Source organism: Diadema antillarum, unplaced genomic scaffold (assembly GCF_040938485.1).
Source record: "Diadema antillarum isolate AM-2024a unplaced genomic scaffold, OU_Dant_1.0 seq00001319_RagTag, whole genome shotgun sequence".
Lineage (NCBI taxonomy): Eukaryota > Metazoa > Echinodermata > Echinoidea > Diadematoida > Diadematidae > Diadema > Diadema antillarum.
In genome coordinates, this window is record NW_027272091.1 from 356,174 (window position 1) to 375,558 (window position 19,385).

At 40.4% G+C, this 19,385-nt stretch overlaps 1 protein-coding gene across 1 annotated transcript in view; it reads right to left on the reverse strand.

Moving 5' to 3' along the window:
• Window positions 1–19,385, reverse strand: part of LOC139708193 (transformation/transcription domain-associated protein-like) — an 87,898-nt gene that overhangs the window by 32,941 nt on the left and 35,572 nt on the right. Inside the window, exons 30-47 of the mRNA XM_071620168.1 lie at window positions 18,602–18,698; window positions 17,547–17,668; window positions 16,360–16,530; window positions 15,746–15,931; window positions 14,861–14,980; window positions 14,030–14,122; window positions 12,961–13,083; window positions 11,892–12,016; window positions 10,917–11,028; window positions 10,359–10,511; window positions 9,607–9,791; window positions 8,756–8,909; window positions 7,811–7,992; window positions 6,707–6,902; window positions 5,300–5,398; window positions 2,845–3,090; window positions 1,263–1,337; window positions 301–439 (exon numbers count right to left, since the gene is read on the reverse strand). Of these exons, the coding sequence (XP_071476269.1) occupies window positions 301–439; window positions 1,263–1,337; window positions 2,845–3,090; window positions 5,300–5,398; window positions 6,707–6,902; window positions 7,811–7,992; window positions 8,756–8,909; window positions 9,607–9,791; window positions 10,359–10,511; window positions 10,917–11,028; window positions 11,892–12,016; window positions 12,961–13,083; window positions 14,030–14,122; window positions 14,861–14,980; window positions 15,746–15,931; window positions 16,360–16,530; window positions 17,547–17,668; window positions 18,602–18,698 (2,578 nt within the window). The remainder of the gene's footprint in view (window positions 1–300; window positions 440–1,262; window positions 1,338–2,844; window positions 3,091–5,299; window positions 5,399–6,706; window positions 6,903–7,810; window positions 7,993–8,755; window positions 8,910–9,606; window positions 9,792–10,358; window positions 10,512–10,916; window positions 11,029–11,891; window positions 12,017–12,960; window positions 13,084–14,029; window positions 14,123–14,860; window positions 14,981–15,745; window positions 15,932–16,359; window positions 16,531–17,546; window positions 17,669–18,601; window positions 18,699–19,385) is intronic.

Sequence of the window (19,385 nt, forward strand, 5' to 3'; positions counted from 1 at the left end):
AATGAATGTGCTAAAAAAATTGACTCCCTGGCACTATGTGAACTTCCTCACCTTTACTCAAGAAAACAGAGCACAAACAAATGATATAATCATCACCTGTTTCTTCTCACAGATATTCGGTAATCTTATCTTTGTTTATCAACTCATGCATTGAAGAATGGGCACATGATTTGAATACAGATTCATTCTTATACTTTTTGTGGCTTTATGCTGAAGGATGCAGGAATGCACATCCAAAAAGCCATCAAAAGAATCTATTAAATGGATGTTCTGGTTTCTACGGTGGTTGGAAAAACTCACTCGACTCTGTCGGGAACGTGCTCATGAGTTTGACGAGGAGCGCGTGGACGGAGCGGATGACCTTTGTGCTCGGACAGGTCATGCATGCCGCGATGCCTCGCTGGAGGGGCTTGAAGCTGGACAGGATGGTGGGCTTGTCCTGGCGTGTTGGTGGGTGAAAGCAAATATCATACAGATGTGAAGACATGACACAAAAGGTACAAAAACAGTGACACTCAAAGTGAAAATGAACTGTTCAGCAAGTACTGTACCGTAAAGGAAGACATTTTTGCACCATGAAATTTTTGCAAATTGGAGCTGACGACCTTTTTCGCTGCATGAAATTTTCACAAATTGCCATTGGCATATGATGTATATAGTGTAGACAAAGAACTTTGCATGCATTTTCATTTTGCTAATCTTAGCTCTCACAAAATTTGTTGAATTATAATGCAAGCAAAAATTTCTGGTTTTACAGTAGTCTTTTTGCAATTGAAACCAGCAGCAACATCACATCTCCACATTGAAATTGTTGTACAATAAACATGAACTAGTATGTAAGGTTTATAGGTACAACCTTGTACATCAGCTGACTTGTCTTTTCTTTAAGCTATTCTCTTTTTGTAATATGAATGCTACTGGCAGTGGGAAGAGTAGGGAAGAGTTGTGAAGAATTACAAGACTATCCCTAAAGGTAGCTTCTTTTGCTTTTGTATATTAAAAAGTGTGGATCATTAGAAAAACAACAACAAGAAAAACCCCTCATACAGCAAAAGGTACATATGGTAGTCCCACATGCTTAAATCTGTGTCCACAACTCCACAGTACGCATTTCCTGCATCTACATGAAGAAGTAACATCCACTCCTGAGGCTACAAGCAACAGATTCTATGATTAATTTGGAAATGCTGTTAACACAACACAATCCCTTTTGTCAAATCCTACAAGGATTCTTTCTAAAGAAAACAGGCAAGTGGACTCACCATCACACCCAGTAAGAAGTTGAGCACATCGAGTCCGGCGCAGTGGTTTCCGTAGTTGCCAATGGCTTGTTGGTCCTTGGCCCGAGTATTTGAGAGACACAAATACAAGACGGTAATTTTCCCCCACCTCACGTGAGTCACACCAATACACACACACTACAAGCTTGTTCAGTGAATCATAAAACATGCACTGAATTACATCTCTGGATTGGATTCAAGTCTTAATATGACCCTCTACAGTCCACTTCATTCTTACAAGTCTACGATATGACAATGCATTCACATGGGAACATTGCAACAACAAAAAAAAGGTATGAAAGGTCACAAATAGGTCAAATAGAATGAATTTTTGATAACATTCAGCAGGGTCTATGCAACACACAGCAAATAAGAATATGGGCTAGACAAAAAACAAAAAACATAAACAACAGATTGACTGTGTCCAATCTACTCCAGTTTCTCCTGGCATAAGAGATTTACCATCATGCTTTGCAACTACCTCCAAAGACATAATTTCTTTTTCCACACAGACTTATCTCTCTATTGCCAAAAGAGGAAGCCAAGTGAAGATAAAACAATCTCATCTTCCATGGGTGCTCTACTACTCTCACTACTAAGACTTACAACACAAAGGCACATCAATAACACACAAAGCACACACAAACCTTTGAACATGGTGCATTTTGAACTAAATATGAACATCTAACAACATCAGCAAGTAATACAATCTGCACTTGATGTTTCCACAAGAATATGACAAATACATACAAAAATATAGTCTTTGTGGATACATATAAAACAGGTTAAAGTCACAATCAAACACTGTGTGTAATTTGAAATTTTTATATCTGAGCTGCTTGGTTCTACATGCAGCTAAAGCATCTGATATTGTGTATCGCCACACAAAGCTATGACAAACTTTGGGTCGAAATTTAACGCTCCATGCTTCCAAAAAAGTGCAAAACCTATGAATGACCTGATTTACAATACTCACTATTTTCCATAGACATCAGTGTAAGAATAGATTATATTGTGAACAATTCAATAGCTTGGTGATTCTTTATAGATTGGTTAATAGTAACAGCATAAAGTCTCAAAACTTGTGTTTGCAGGGATTTTTTTCTTTACATACACTTGAACAACATCATACAGGATAGTCAGCACAGTTCATCAGTATCTAAAATACTGGTAGGCAGTTTTTGTACTGTATTCATATTCTATGCATGCTTTGTTCATAAAAGATGACCTTAACATTAATAAGAACCCCAATATTTGCCTAGACTTGCCCCATCCTGCAACAACCAATGAAAATTATCAAGTGAATTCCTACCAGGGAATCTGAATTGGAAAGACAAGGTGAATAAAATGGTTTGTTACTAGGCCGTAGCCAAAGAAACGTCCATGGATTTTAGCAGATTACAGAAACTGTTCTATTTAGCCGTTTCATGATAATAAGGCAATGCCTTGAAATGGGTTTGCAGTGTCTATACAGTTTTCACAAACATAGATCTAGATAAACATTGATTGTGACATGAATCTCTCAGCACAAAGCCGGAGACCTGGCAGAACAGTGCTCCCTTACCACTGAGAGAAAGAGCTTGTCCAGAAAGTTGAGGCGCAGCTCGCTGTTGGGCCAGACGTCCGGCCGCAGGGCCGTCTTCAGCAGGGCCATGCAGCGGCGCGAGAGCTGCTCACCCGGCGACCCGACAGCAGACGTGTTGCTGCTGTCGTTGACCTGGCAGGCGAGCCGGATGAGGAAGTTGACAACGGCGTCTGAGTAGACCTTCTCGATCGGCTTGCTGGCCTCTGATGTGATGCTACGGGCCGTCTGCTGTCGGTTAGTCAAGCGAAGGCAGAAAGAGAGAAAGAAGAGGAAAAGAGAGTCAGAAAATGAGAGAGAAAGAGAAAAAAAGACAATGAGACAGACAGAATCAGAGAGAAAATAGAGAGAGAAGAGACAGATATATAAAGAGAGAAAAATAGACAGCAAGACAGAGAGAATCAGAAAGGAGAGAGAGAAGAAACAGATAGAGAGAGGTATATGAAGAGATATATGAAGAGATATATGGAGATAGAAGACAGAGACAGACAGAATCAAAGAGAAAATAGAGAGAGAAGAGACAGATATATATAAAGACAGAGAGAGGAAAAAAAGACAGGGAGACAGATAGAGAGAATCAGAAAGAAGAGAGAGAAGAAACAGATAGAGAGAGATATATGAAGAGAGAGAAGAAACAGATAGAGAGAGATATATGAAGAGATATATGAAGAGATAGATGGAGAAAGAAGACAGAGACAGACAGACAGAATCAAAGAGATATTAGAGAGAGAAGGGAGAGATATATAAAGACAGAGAGAGGGAAAAAAGACAGGGAGACATATAGACGGACAGAATCAAAAAGATAATAGAGAGAAAAGAGAAACAGATACACAATGAGAGACAGAGACAGAAATAGCAAGAGACAACAAGACAGATAGGCAAAATCGGAGAGAAAATAGAGAGAGAGAGGGGAGACAGTAACATAAAGACAGAGATGTATGAAGAGACAGGTGGAGAAAGAAGAGACAGAGACAGACAGAAAGATAGACAGACAGAATTGGAGAAAAAAACAGAGAGACAGACACAAAAATAGAGAAAGGCAGAGACAGAAAGAGAAAGACACGGCGAGACGGTGAGACAGATAGACAGACAGAATCAGAGAGAAAATAGAGAGAAGGGAGAAAGATACACAACGAGAGAGAGAGAGACAGAGAGAAAGACATAGTGAGATATATAAAAAGAACAGAGTGCAAGAAAGACGTAACATCACAGGTGACACACAAGATATGAGGAGCAGAAGAAAGGAATGAATATACAATGAAAGAGGGAGAAAGGTAGAAGGAGCACAGACAAAGTAATGCCAACACAAAAACAAAGTCAAATCCAGGGCAAGGGAAAGCAGATAATAGCAGAGAGAGAGAGAGAGAGTAAAAACAAGAAAAGGTAAACCAGAGGGAAAAGATACAGGGAAGAGAACATAGAAACAGAAACATAGAAACAAAGAAAGATATATATACACACACAAATAAGATAAAGACAGATATATTGAGCAGAAGAACCACAGAAACAGAACAGAAAGATTAGAAAGAGAGGGAGAGAATACACAGCAACAGAAGAAAAAAAAAATAGAAAGAAAAAGAAGAAGACGTATATTAGAAACATATATACACAGCAGCTTGGATATCTTTTTCACTACTGATCCACAAACAGAGGGGTTACAGCTGCCACAAAACTTCACAGGGGTGAACAAACTTGCTTCACTGCATGACAACCTTTTTTTTTGGGGGGGGGGGGGGGGGGGGGGGGGGGGCGTGTTACCTTTTCCACCGGCTTGCTTGCTTCGGGTGAGGCAGAGTGTGCCGACGGCTGTCCGTGGGCAGTGGAAAAGACAACATGCACAACACAGACTGATAAAGAAGAGCACCGGAGCCTAGGAAAGTCTGTGACTTCATGATAAAACACTTGAAGAGCTCTCCTGAAAGCTGCTTTGTTACAACACAAGAACTGATCTCACCAGACCAGTTCGAATTCTTTCTCTCTTGATCATAAGGGCTGAAGGTTCTTTGGCTTTCATCAGTTAATAGTCAATGTCATTGCAACTGAAATTTAACGCATTATTGGTCTAGAAGACTCCATCAGTAAATCTATGAGCTCTTTAATATCCACCAACCTGAAATGCACTTTGATGGTATAACACCTAAATACAATTGTATATACAATGCAACAGTTCAACTCTATGGGCATAATGGTTGTTTTGAATCTCTTCACAACCTAAAACATTTCTAGATCTATGACACCATAAAATGTATATACAAGGCAAGGAGGATAACGCATGTGTGTTGCTCTTAATAACATATTCACCTTCATTTTTAGTATCAGCCCTCATGATATTCTCATCAATTGGTTTTTTTCTCACATGATAACAGACACAAATTGATTTTAGCTGACCATTCTCTCACACACAAAACTTTGGGCAGACCGGCAGGAATGTACTCACCGCTCCCGAGGTGTGTCTCGATCTCTTGGCGTCGGGCAGTTCGGTGGACGATGCTCGCTTGACAGGCCCCGCGACGGGCGTTTCCTCTGAAGATGTGGCCTGGAAAATGACCAAAACAAACAAATGATAAACAAATATGCAGACAAAAGGAGAACATTACCTCACTTCAACACAGATAAGTTGAGATGAAGTGTGAAAAATGGGTATACAGAGAATGTAAAAAAAAGAAGAAGAAAGACAATGGAAGGTAGACAGTGTAACAGATGGGCAAAGGACAAAGTATCAAAGGGATCGTATAGTTTTGGCTGAGACCTAACTTCAGGTTTCTAACATTTTTGGGTGAGATAATGAGAAACCACATACGAAATATGAAAGAGCATGTCATTCCAAGAGGAATTCAACGTTTATTTGATGAAAATTGGTTTTGAAATGGCCGAGTTACGCAAAATAGAGCAATCTTAATAAAAGGTGGGACCCACCTTTTATTATGATCGCTTCATTCTACTTTGTTTTTGGATGTCTCAGCCATTCCAAAACCGATTTTCATCAAACAAACTTTGAATTCATCTTAGAATGGTGTGCTCTGTACTATTTCATAAGTGGTTTCTTGGTATTTCACAAAAAGTTAAAAGCCTTATCCTCGCCCCCACTAATACTGTACCATCCCTTTAACATCAACACTATGAATAACACTCTAATGACTACAGATGCGCCTCTGCACAGTATTGAGCGAGAAAAAACAAGAGTGTGGATGACCAACCTGCAAAACATGTCTCTCAGCGAATAACCTACCCCAAGAAATTCATATTTGCCTTTACCTAGCATGGAAGAGTTTGTGTGAAAACTTGAGACAAAAGCACAAGTACTATATTACGGCAGCTCCTTGTGCATGTCACGAGAATAGAAGTACCATACATGGTGAATAATCTGAAAGAGATAATCGTGACACGCAAACCTGCGGTACAGAATTACAAGCCACCTTCCATCAGTTTGCAATCTTCTTCCCCATTCATGCATTTACTTTTTGGTCAGTGTTTATGCGATCACCATCTTAAAGACACAAAAACTTGCCCGCATATATATAACACTTAAGAACTACACTTTTTTTAGCAGGGTACAAAATAAGAGTCCACCATGCCACAGCATTTGTGTACAGGTACTGTAAAACTTTAAATTTTCTTGTGCACTAAACTTTTGCGAAATTCATGAAGAGCCAAGATTCGTGAAAGTAAAATGCATGCAAACCTAGTTTTTGTCTATACACAATGCATTGAATGACAGTCGTCAATTCGCAAAAGTTTCGTGTCGCAAGACAGGCTGTCGGCTCCAATTCACGAGTTTCATATCACGAAAAGTTTCTGGTTTTACAGTATACAGTGTTAATGAAAGAGGTTGGTATTTTCTTACTTCACTTGGTCCCTCATCATCCCTGATCCTCTGCACCTCCCACTTGATAATGACCTCAACCAGCTCCACCACCAGCTTTCTGTGCTCCAGGGTGGCGTTTGGCGTGTTGCCAAGTCTCTGGATGGAGTAGACCATTGTCTGGATCAGGTGGTGCCTGACGGGGTAGTACACCTTGTAGTGCCTCACCAGGAGCTGACTGTAGGTTTAGCACACAGAAAGGGAGGTCAGACTTCCAATATAAAGTAGTGTATTTCTTGCCAAGTTATGCTTTAATAAATCTTCTTTCTCCCGACCTCGCGTATTGCCCTCCAAAATATCATCAGCAAAAACAATCCTTCTCTCAAGTGTGAGTGTAATGACAGTATGGGCACAACCAGGTAAATGAATGTCATGATTTGATTACCTGAAGATGCTAAAGACATTTTGATGTCAAACTTGTGGAATGACACACTTCAATGCAATACCTACCTTTCCAATACACATTTTGCTTTGGGATCATCATCATCATCATCCTCATCATCATCATCCTCATCATCCTCATCATCCTCATCATCCTCATCATCCTCATCATCCTCATCATCATCATCATCATTATCATCATCCCAATCCTTATCATCATGTCTCCTCTTCCTCCTCCTCCTTTCTCCTCCTCCTAAATCATCATCATTCCCCTTCTCCTTCTCATCATCTTCATCACCATCATCATCACAATCCTAACATCATCATTCCCCCTCCTCCTCATCATCATCATCACCATCACCATCATCATCACCACTATCACCATCATCATCGTCATAGTTATTATCATCATCATACTGTTCAACCTCCTCTTTCTCATTCTCATCACCATACCCATTACCATCACTCTTAGTGTCATTATCTTTCTCTTGTAATAGTTCCCACCATCTCCATCGCCATCTACCAATCACTTACAATCGATCTTATAAACCTTCACAGCAACATACAATCATCATTCTTTCTCGACATCAATATCGTAGAAAAATCATTCTGCACCAACAGTGTCTACGCCCACAAAATATTAAGTTTTTGTTGGAGTGGTATTGGGGACTATGTCAGATAAAACTGGCATACTGAGGAACTCACAGCATGTGGACCAGCTGAGCAATGGTGTAGCCTTCTTCCACAATGATTTTCTTGGTCCAGTGGGTCAGCATGGCATTGCCATCCTCCATCCTCTGGGGCAAGACCGGGGTCAAGATGTCCAGGGCCTGCCGGACAACTGACCGGGCCTCCCCTGCGTGGGCCTTCAACAGACTATGAAATACCTAGGGAAAAGGGTAACGGTCATCGAACTTCCGGTTAGTCACTGCTTAAAAAGAATACCGTTTTATACTCCACTGGCACACAAATGATATCTGGCCATACACAACTGAACATTTGATATAGAGACAATTAAAAATGTCAATATGTGTATATGCATATGTAACTTCAAAAGCACACTACCAAGGCTACAAATTTGTTTATTTCATGCAAATGCACAATGAGGATCTTTGTATTTCATGGAAGGCAATGTGTGGGTGGACAGAAAATGGGAGAAGCTAGGAAACTAATAATAAATGTATGAGTGAATGAACAAACAAGAACAAGACAATTTTAATATTCTGTAATACACTCATCAAATATCAGCATAAAAATTATCCATATCACATAGCAAGAAACAATGGTGAACTACCTAACACACAAACTGTATTTTGTGTTCAAATCATCCCACTTGTTTCAAATGGCACATCACTTCAACCAGAAGGGACTCTCGATTCTGTAAACCACTATCCTGACAAAGTATCATTGTGACTCGATGTCCCTTACTCATCAAAAAAAGATATCACAGCAGCATAAGACGAACAGGAAAATTTATCATCCTAAACCTTTTTAAATGTGCCATAAAACTTCTGGCAAAGAAAAAAAAGCAAACCCAAAATTGTAGGTTCATCTCAATTTGGAGAAATAATCCCTATCAGGGGACTTTGAAGAGTTAAGACTAAGGAAGTCCCCCCCCCCCCCCCCCCCATCTTGGCTTAGACCACTCACCTGCAGGACAATCCTCTTGTGGATGGCAAACTTGGCAATGTTGTGGGCCAGCAGGAGATGGCCGTGGTACTTGGTGGTCGGGTCCACGCAGTTCTTCTGAATCAGGCAAGGCCAGGCGAACGTCATGAGGCGGCGTAGCTTCGTGCCCTGCTTCCTGTTTTGATTGATGCCACATGACGGAAGCGAATATTAACATCATCAATTGTGAATGAAATAATTAATTTGATGTCCCGTCCAACAAAATTGTGGTCTGCCATAACTAAATGTGGCTATTGCTCTTTTAGAATATGCATAAAATTAAACTTCATTTTCTCGTTAAAAGACTGCTATGTGTCTTTAGTCTATAGCCAAAACTACAACACAGAAAAAGAAGTTCTATTATGTCTAAAAAGATTGCCAGATACACAAACCCCCAAAACACAATGACCTGGCAACCGTTATCACGTGGAGGCAAAAGGAGTGAGGCAATCAGAAACTTGAGAGGTTCATGAATTAATCCTGTCTGTGCCAAGAAATTTGAACAGTGTGTACAAGGCTATGAGGTTTTTCTGTACCAATTAGCTCTCAAAGCACACAAGATATTAACTGGGATGCTTGTTTGTTTTGTTCAGTAATTACTGTTGATTTCTTGTATTTTGTTGAAATTGTTGAAGCACTTTGAGTCTGTATAGAAAAGGCACTAGTAAAACATTGGTTATTATCAAAATTGATAGTTTCAAGATATTGCTTCTTTCCTTTGCGCTCAGCTGTTACAGAAACAGAGGCATGTCTTTCAGAGTGCTTGCGCTTTGTGGAAAGAGCAGGGAGATATGAATACAAATGAGATTGAATTAACGAATGAGTGTACTCACTTGTCAGCCGCATCGTGAATGTGGGGGGCGGCCCTCTCCACCAGGAGGGCAGCAAACTGGAGCAGGAGAATGCGCACAGAGTCGGAGGTGCCGTAGGGGTTCTCGGGATCGATGACCTTGCTGATGAAGACGCTGACCAGGTTGTCGGGACTGTCCTGGCCCGGGTTGGAGGGACCCCCGATCAGCTGTGGATAACACATGCATGAATTTGAAAATTATGATGTATGTCCTGTGATGTTCCTCTTCAAAAAATATTGCTTTTTTTTAAAAATAGTTTATCTCTCTAAGCAAACTCATTGTCAGATCTTCAAATATACGTCATTTAGGTAGCTTTTATTCCTCTGTATCATTTTCATTTGATATCGGTGCTCAGTGACTTCAAACATGCAATTTAATGTTCTTCAAATGCATCTTTATCATTCACTTTTCCTAACTTATTGCACACAAAACTGTTGAGAGATACCCTCGCACATATGAAAAAAAAAACCAAACACAAACAAAAGTAGAATTCATTTAGGAAAGTTGAGGAAAGAATTCAAAAGTTATCAACATGTATTTCTGTATTCCTCGTAATGTCCAAATTGAAATGAATTAAAAAATTAGGTTCTCTCAAAAAATTGGTATTTCTCCATGATGCACACATTTTTGCATGTTAGTTTTCTATCTTTTACCCTAGACATTACTAGCCATCCAGGGCATTCTCAAGGCTGATAACGAATGCAAAAAATCGAAGGACCAGGGTTGGTACTCACGCTGTCACCCTCGCCCTTGTCAAAAGAGGCAGCAAACATCGGACTGATGACGTACTGCAGCGCCTTGGCCTTCAGCTCCTGGGGAAAGACCTTGTCGTGGAAGAGCTCAACAAACTTGAAGAAGATGTGCCTCTTCTGCTCAAAGGTGTAGCCCTGCAGACATGAAGAGAGGAATTCCATGAATAATGGCTCCACTTCCACTTCCATCTCGTGTGTTATGGCATGAAATCTACAAGCATATATTTAGCGAGTTTCATTTTTCACAAATTGGCACTTTCCAAAACTTACGAAAACAGTCAAATTCGCCATCATAAGAGTACAGTAATGAACGGAGAAATACACGAATACACATCGCATCTATATCTGGATCAGAGCAAATATTTCTTAGTATTGTCAAATTCATGAACAGCACCCTATGCTTGAAATTTGCAAATATAAAATCCTGGCAAAATACATGGTGTATACAGTACTCCACAAAAGAACATTTAATGACAAATTGGTCTTTACACAAACAAAAAATTATACAGTGCTGAAAATTTCTACAAATCCTGGACTGACCTGGGCCACTTTCTCCTCCAGGAATGTTCGCAGGAACTGGAAGTTGGGCAGGTACCGGTTGCTGAAGACTCTCAGAAGCTGGAAGAGAAGCTCCACGTTGGACGGGTGGTGCCTGATTGAAAGATGGAGAAAGATAACAACAGATACTAATCTCCCATCCTTTAAAGGGACGCAGTCCTCACGAAATTAAAAAAAATATGTTGTTGTTGGTACCTCCAATGAACTACTTTCATCAAAAACAAACTTTCAAATCACCAAATAAGCTCGTAAATTTCAGTTAAAAAAGTGTGACTCTGCAAATGAACAAGTCTTGGCGGAGAGTCATACGTCATCGATGCACAACTCTTTCCAGCGGTGTTCTGCTCGTCATCCCTAGTTATTTATAAATACATGTTTACTATTTATTTTTATATTAATTGTATATATAAATAAGCTTGAAATATTTTGTTTGAAATAATAAAACCACATATTGTCACATTTTATGAAAAAATCAGATATGATCATTTTGAACACTTAAATTGGTTTTCTGAGGCACGGCTGTCAACTTGAGAGTAGGGCATCAATGACGTTGCACCTTTTGGCAGGCTCTTACACGATCGCTTGCAGGAATTATTTTTTTTAAATCACGTACGGAGACAATTTTTGATGTCCACGCGTATAAATTGGTGAAAGGTTATATTTTTTACTCTTCTTAATTATCAGTACAGTGAAAATCTCAGGACTGCTTCCCTTTAAATTAAAACATGATACTGACACATTACTAAGTTCATGCGGAGAGAGAAATACTGATACAGCGTGTACCCGCTTGTTTCAAACGCACATTCAAATATGTTACTATTTATGGGAAGTGCAATGTACAACTTGTTTAACCCTTTCTGTGCCGGGGACTTTGGACAGTGTGTACAACACTATAGGGTTTTCTGTGTCAATCAGCACTCAAAGCATACAAAAGGTTAACAGTGGGGACAAACTTACGTTGCATAGTTCAGCAGACACTTGACAAGGAGCTTGGGCTCCTCCCAGTGGGGGACCCCCTGGTTGTCATGACGATGTCTCTCCTGGAAGGCATCCGACACCCAGATCCGGCGCAGGTGAACAAACTACAGGAGAGCATGAAGAGGAAGAGATGGTGTCAAGTTCAAGGCACCTTTTTATGAAAGTTGTCGGTCTCTGAAAATTCCGGTAAAATCCTTGGTTTTGATTGGCTGAGAGACTCTAGTCACCAACTGTTACTATGGTAATTCTCAGAGACTGACAACTTGCCAGGGCTGACAAGTTTCATGAAAAGGTGCCCATGTTTACACTTTGGACACTATATAAACACACAAGCAAACAAACAAATAATGTGATAAACCATCACAAATCAATATAGCTGGTGAATACCAAATGGAGAAAAAAAAAAGGTCATTTCAGAGGAATTACATGTACCAAAGCGGAAAATAGTGGAAGTGACTTTCTCTATCGTGTACATGTATCTTCTGGCCATGTTTCATGACTTGACACATCAAGGTGCCCATCTCCTCACAGAACGGCACAGATTTTTCCTGTTTGTTTGTTAGTTTGTTTTTTTTCCAGTTCCTCCTCATTTTGAATGGCTGTGTCACAGGAATTCCACACAGACTTTCACTTCATACATCCTTCACAAAGTCTCCCTCATTTGAACTCAGGTAGCTCCATGACAAGATGACTTTATATCAGTGGTGCTCCTTTGCCTAACAACCCCCTCACCCTTTTATTTCTTCCCTCCCAAATACCTCCCCCCCCCATCCCATTTCAGTTGTATATGAATTAATGCTGCCAAAATCCTCAGTTTATTTACCATTCCCATGGTTTGTTTTTACATATTGTGCTTGTGCTTGTCTGGGATTGGCAATCCTACTGGGGGAAAGATATAGTTGAGATAATTTCTCCTCTCTTGACTATCTAACCCCCTCTTTCCCTCTCTGTCCCTTTCTTTGTAATTCTTTCCTTCCCTCTCTTGGTTTTTCCCTCTATCCCTCTCTCCCTCTCCTCTCTCCCTCCCTTCCCTCATCCATCTACTCACCACAGTCGGTGTCTGAGGCAGCCACTCCTTGTCATGCTTCACCAGCGTGCAGCAGATCCTGATAGACTGGAACTGTAGCTCCAGGAGAGACTTCTCTGCCTGGTTGGTTGGCCTGGCTGGAGGCTGGGGGAAAGGTGTGGTGGGGGGAATAATAACAGTGGTAAGCCATTCTGAAATTGACAAATCTCAGACAACTATGCACACATGTTGTTACTCTGTTGTAATTCTCAAAGTTGTTGGGAGAGGCTCAAAGGCCAGGGTGATCAGCTATTTTACTTTTCCAAGCAAACTTGTGGAAGCACACCAGAAGTAACTTAGTTGCTAAGTTGTGGCATGGTTTGTTTGATTTTGTTTGATTTGAATAATTTTTGAAATAAAAAAAAAAACAGTGATAAAAAAACAAGAAAAACAATCTACAGACAATCCTGTTAGAAATCAAATACAGTCATCAATGCCATGGAATTTGACAGTGTAGACCTAGTACGATGTTCTTGTTTTACTTTATCTCATTGTGTGAGTGATATATATATTTGTACACTGTACTCACTGATGCAAAACCTCAGGATTCAAACATAATGTACAGATTGTCATGCTCTAATAAAACAATAAAACAAACACACTGAGCTGAAAATTGATAAGCAAGAGGAATCTTAAGGAATTTAAAATAAGAAGTGGCGCCTTGTTGAATATATAACTTTAAAGCTCGTTGTTCAGTCAGTGTAAAGGTAAGATGTTACAAGTGGTTACAGATGTATTTTCTCCCACCTAAAAATTCAACTTTCTCCCACCAAGCTCTAGTTTTGTCATGTGTTTAACACAAAGGCTAAGATAGCATCAGAGGGCATCTATAATGCTGGAGCTTCTAGAGGCCTTAATGGACCCCCGCCGTGAGAGATGTCGCGCTTCACGCTCCTGATGTGCTCTATGCGAATATGAACATTGTGCGCATGTTTGCGCAATGACAGCCTCCAGCTTGCTAGGGGGGGTCTGGGCAGGAGAATCTCCGGTTTAAAAAGATGCTTGGGAGTTGGAGTATCTGGGAGACGAAAAGGTCACTGTTTCTTCATACCTGAGTCTTGCTGAAAGCCAGGTTGATGAGCTTCGTGGGATTGTTCTGGATGGCTTCTCTCAAAGGCTTGGCCGACTCTTGCTTCAGCAGGTACTGGAGTGGAGGAAGCGATAGCAATGATACAGAGATATTACTAACCTGTCCAAGCTACTGAGATTTAGTTCCGATTTAATTCTCATGACATACGTGCAACGCAAATAATGGGTTGGACTGGGCAGAATTTGAATTGATTCTCTTCCACAGAATACATGCAATAACTTCTTGTTCAGTAGATTTTCTTTCATGACTATCACAATTGCTAGATCCATTTGATACTTTGGAGTGTTATTTCATACACCCTTTGACTGCTCAATTCACGTCAATGCTTGATTTCCTTTCACCTGACCAGCATTTGGTAAAAGGTATTTTGATTTTGATTGCATCACAACCATGATCATAATCAACATCCCTATCATCCCCATCCTCACATTTTGCATTATATCTCTTGCAGAGTTTTGATGTCTTTCATGAGAAATTAACTCACTGAACAGAATGAGAAATGTTGTTTTAGGTTGTTGTTTCTTTTATCTATTTCCAAAAGAGATATGTTTGTGTGTGTGTTTGTTTGTTTGTTTGTTTTCAATTGGACTTTGTGTCAGTCAGTCAAACACCCTTTGCAGCTATATTCATAGATGGAAAGGCTGTTTCCATCTTTTTACCAGACACCAGTTAATTCCATTCAATCTGAGGTGCAAAATCAGAACAAACCAAGCCAAAATACCACACACAGACGAGACATCACTAGATGTCTCTAAAATGATTATAGATGTAATAATTTTATTTGTGTCTTACATTGAATGTGCGGCTGAGCTGGTGGTTCTTGAGGTTGTTCTCCTGCAGAAAGAAGTCCACGGTCTGCTGGGCGTAGCCCAGTAGGTACTTCAGCAGCGGCCCACGGAATGGACTGCCAGCCTGCAAAGGGATCAGATGAACACTTCACCACTTCGAAGCATGTTCTTACGGCCCACCACGAGGTATGAAACATTCATGACATGGAATATAATACAATGTACAGTGTGATACTCTCATACTGGACTCAGGACATGATATTCAGGTGGTATTGAGTGTTGCTGGTATCACATACCACAAAACCGCCTTTGAGTTGTGTACATTATAAGTCGGGGAAAGCAAGCTGTCAGAATGCTTTGCTTTCTAGCATGTATCCCTCATTGTTAACCTGTTATGTGCTCAGGTACTTTGCTTAATTAACCCACCAAGCTTTTCCATCAGCACTACCTATTCCTCCTAATCCCTACTGTGCAATCATGGCCTTCCTGTTGGACTGAGGCACACTACTACAACTTAGTGTGCTTGCTAATCCATAACTAAGTCCGGTTTGGATGGATTACGGAATCTAAATTTATTGACAATTCATTTCCAGACATTCATGCCAATCCGCAAACAAAGCACAGTTTAGAGTTAAAGCATTTGCAGATACAAGTGAAAATAGAGATGCATCACTTGATTACGTTTTGTCATTTTTCTGTTTTGTATCAATGCCTATCTCAGTGTGGATAGTATACTTTGTTATGGAATGATTTGAAACAAAAGGGATCTTCACAAAGAGAAATTTTGTCAAAATAAACAAAAAATATTATATTCAGTTGGAGAGGGACAAGGTGACAAGAAGGGGAAGGGGAAGGTGGGCAGCTGGAAAAAGGGGGTGGCTGTTTTTACCTCCATATTAAGGGCAGCCTCTGCCTTGATCATGAGCAGCAGCAGGTGCTCAAGGATTTTGGCCGAGGCGGCTGGGATGGCGTGGAAGAGGTTGAGGATGGCCGTGCAGATCTTGAGGTGGTCGGTCGACTTCTGGCCGTTCTTCTGGATGAGCACGGCATTCTCCAGCCACTTCTTGAGGTGACTCTGCGATGTGACAGAAGTAACCACGGAGAAAAACGATACATTAAAGCTTCTAAGAACATCCATACGTTATGAAAGAAATAATCCACATTTGCACAGGGCATTAGTAAGAATAATGCACATGATACTATTAAATCTTGCAATAATTTGAAATACACAAGGTGAATGCGAGTATGCATTGGATTGTTTAAAAGTTATGGAGGGTGGATGATTTTACTAACACCCGAATAAGTACTGTGTATCATTTGTTTTATAATAAAATGACATGATTTAAGTCTTGCTATTCAATCAACCTTCAAAGTCAAGCATCATTTGTTGGCAATGATAACCAAGACTTCAGAAACCCAACCCTAAATTGAAGCACCCGGCATCAAAACCCGCATACTCGGAGGAAGAGGGGGGGGGGGGGGGGGGGGGGTGGTGTCACTTACCAACATCTGCTCACAGAGTTTCTCGTTGAATGCATTGGGGAAGAGCTGGCTGAGGCTGTGCAGGCGCTGGATGACATTGAGGTTGAGGTTGCGGTGGTCCCCTAGGGTCAGGAGGAGGGGCCGCACGCTGGTGTGAACCAGCTCCATCTCCACCGGCTGGCCAGCGATGAACTGTGGAGGAGATATAGTACAGGTGGTGGTAGAGGGACAAGGGCAGGTAGATGAAAAATCAAGACTGCATCATTCTTCTTTTGTTGGGAAAAAAAATCACTTCAAACAATTGCTTTCCTGTAGGGATCTCTTTTTAAACAAAATCAAATGTTTTTAATAGCGACAAATTGTGCTGCTTGTGCAGTTCCCAATTTTTGACCTCCATGGCGACAATTTGTGCTGGCAAATAATGACTGCAATGTTAACAAAAAAAAGAGAGAAGAAGGATGTGATAGATCTTTCCATACAATCCTACAAAATTCAACTTGTTTGGCTCATCAAATGATTGTCTCATGGTTACAGACATTCAGAATGGTATAAAGTGTATGCATCGCACATGGCATATGATAAATCAATTCCATTTTCGTGCAAGTACGGATAAAATTCACTTTCTGCATGGGGAAAAAACCGAAACATTACACATCAAAAATTATACAATTGATTCACAGATCAATTCAGTTAGTCGCTTCGACCACTGCAATTGCTCAATTCGCCCATCAGCTGCAAATGGGAAAAGTGCAACGATCTTCTTTGGATGGCACTCTGAGAATTGGTAGTGATTTCTGCTAGTAACCACTGGCAGCAAAATTTGGTCATTCAAAGGGGTGGGTTCAAAAAATTCTGACAGATCTCAAAAGGTCCTCTTCTCGTAGACGTAGTACGCCAGTAATGTTAATGTTGATATTTTCGCGTGATTAATTTTTTTTTGCGCTGAGCAGCTCAGCAACATATTCGCGGGTTGAATATGCGATGCGTGATTGCCAACCCATTCACAATGTGCATAGAAAATTGTGACGATATTTTTGCAGGAAGAATTCGTGCTAGCCAGAAGTAGCGCGAAATACGTGAAAATTTCTGCGTTTACAGTAGCTTAACTAGTCTGGAATGAAGACAACCCTATGCTAGCTCCTCTTACAATCACTGCAGTGGGAGGGGGGTCTCTGACAAAGGCTATACCAACCCTGCCACACCCTTACCTTTTTCATGCACTCAGCCCCTGCCTCCTGGAGCTCATTGATGCTGGAGTTCAGGGCGTTGTAGAGGATCTTAAAGATCCTCTCCCGGGCCTGCGGAATGTATCGGCATGCTGCCAGTGCATCTGCATAAGACAAAAAGAAGGCAAAAGCAAAAAAAAAAGAAAAAGAACTAAATTACTCAAATTCATGAAATCCTTTCATTGAGTTGTTTTCATTGCCCTACATCGACATAAATAAGCACTGAATTGATCAGTGTTTTGGTAGTAGCCATGACAAAAGAAAAACTACTAAAACACTGATCAACTCAGTGCTTATGTTATGACAATGTAGGACAATTTGTTAATCAGTTGCAATAAGAACTGAAGTAGCAAAATGCTTCCAGATATTTATTTTATTACATGCTCCCTCGTAGAGGCATATACTCCAATGTAGAGCTCAGAAATATGTGATTTACGCTTTTGACTAGACATACACCAGTGGTTGCAGCAAGGAATTGTAATGCAGCATTCAAGAAAATCAGAAATTACTGTCAGAAATCACTGGAAGCTATTGCTGTTGCTGTGGTAAAAAAGAGCAGTGCACAAATGTGCGCCATGGAGCAAACTTGCAGTAGAAGGGCATGCAGACAAAGGATCATGCATGAGATCATGGACAATATCTCTGATTCTATGAGTTGTGTAGAGAAACTAGCATATACACTTTACACTTTTCACCCAATCATATCTCACTGCCGCAAAATGTCGTCATCATGAATTTGTTTCATCTTCACACCTTCTAAAATTAATTCACCATAATTAGATAAATTATAATGTTATTTATCTAATTCATCCTTTTTGTCAAGCAAACTGGTTCAGAACAATGTAGATTGTTATGCTTTATGGATGTAATATTCATTCAATATCTCCTTATTTCAATAACTTAGTACAGGGCAGAAAACTAGCACATACGAGCTCTTGCAGTACGATAAAATATATAAACACAGTTTCTGCACTGAACATTATTGTCATTTCAAAATCACAAGAATGTAGAAAATGGGAAAATGGCCGGCAACTCACTGAGGGCACTAATCCGGAGAGGAACCAGTGACGGGACGGACTTGTAGCAGGGGAGCTTCACCAGCCCTGAGTCCTCCGTCTCACAGAGATTCATTAGCTGCAGAGAAATAGTAAAAGCATAACATCTATTCGTTGACTTTGCACCTACGTGTGTACAAATGATTTTCAATGACAGTAGCCTCGCAGAAAATAAGACAAAGGAGGAATGAATATGAAGTAGACTTGCATAGAGAGCGAGGAATAACCAAGAAAAGGAGGAGGGTAAAATTAAGACAATACAAGGATGTAAAGGATGAAAGATTGAGAGAAATATGTGGCAGCATTAATCAAAATTGCTGCCATGAATGAATTCAATGAAGTTCAATGTACCACTTTGTCATCTATCTCTCTTGTTTGGACATCAAGCTCACGGAGAAGACCTGACACATCTCAAATTGTGATGCCAAAGTCAACTTCGATCTAAACAACAACAAAAAAAAAACACTTTCTTGCTTTCCTTGCAAATTGGTACAGGCATCCCGAAAGGAAACTATCAATAAATGGGACGATGATACCTAATCAATCCCTGTTATCTGTGTCAATGCTGGACCATCACAATGTTATACCCAGATGGGTTTGTCTAAATCAGTCACATCACCGCCCAGTGAAGGAGAGGATAACATCAGCTTCAAGCTGCCAAGCTAGGCAAGGTCATAGCTGTGTGCATGTCCATATAAAAGGTTTTCCTTAACTCTTCGTAACCCCTGCATGTGCCACATTACTTTACTCTAAGAATGCAATGCAT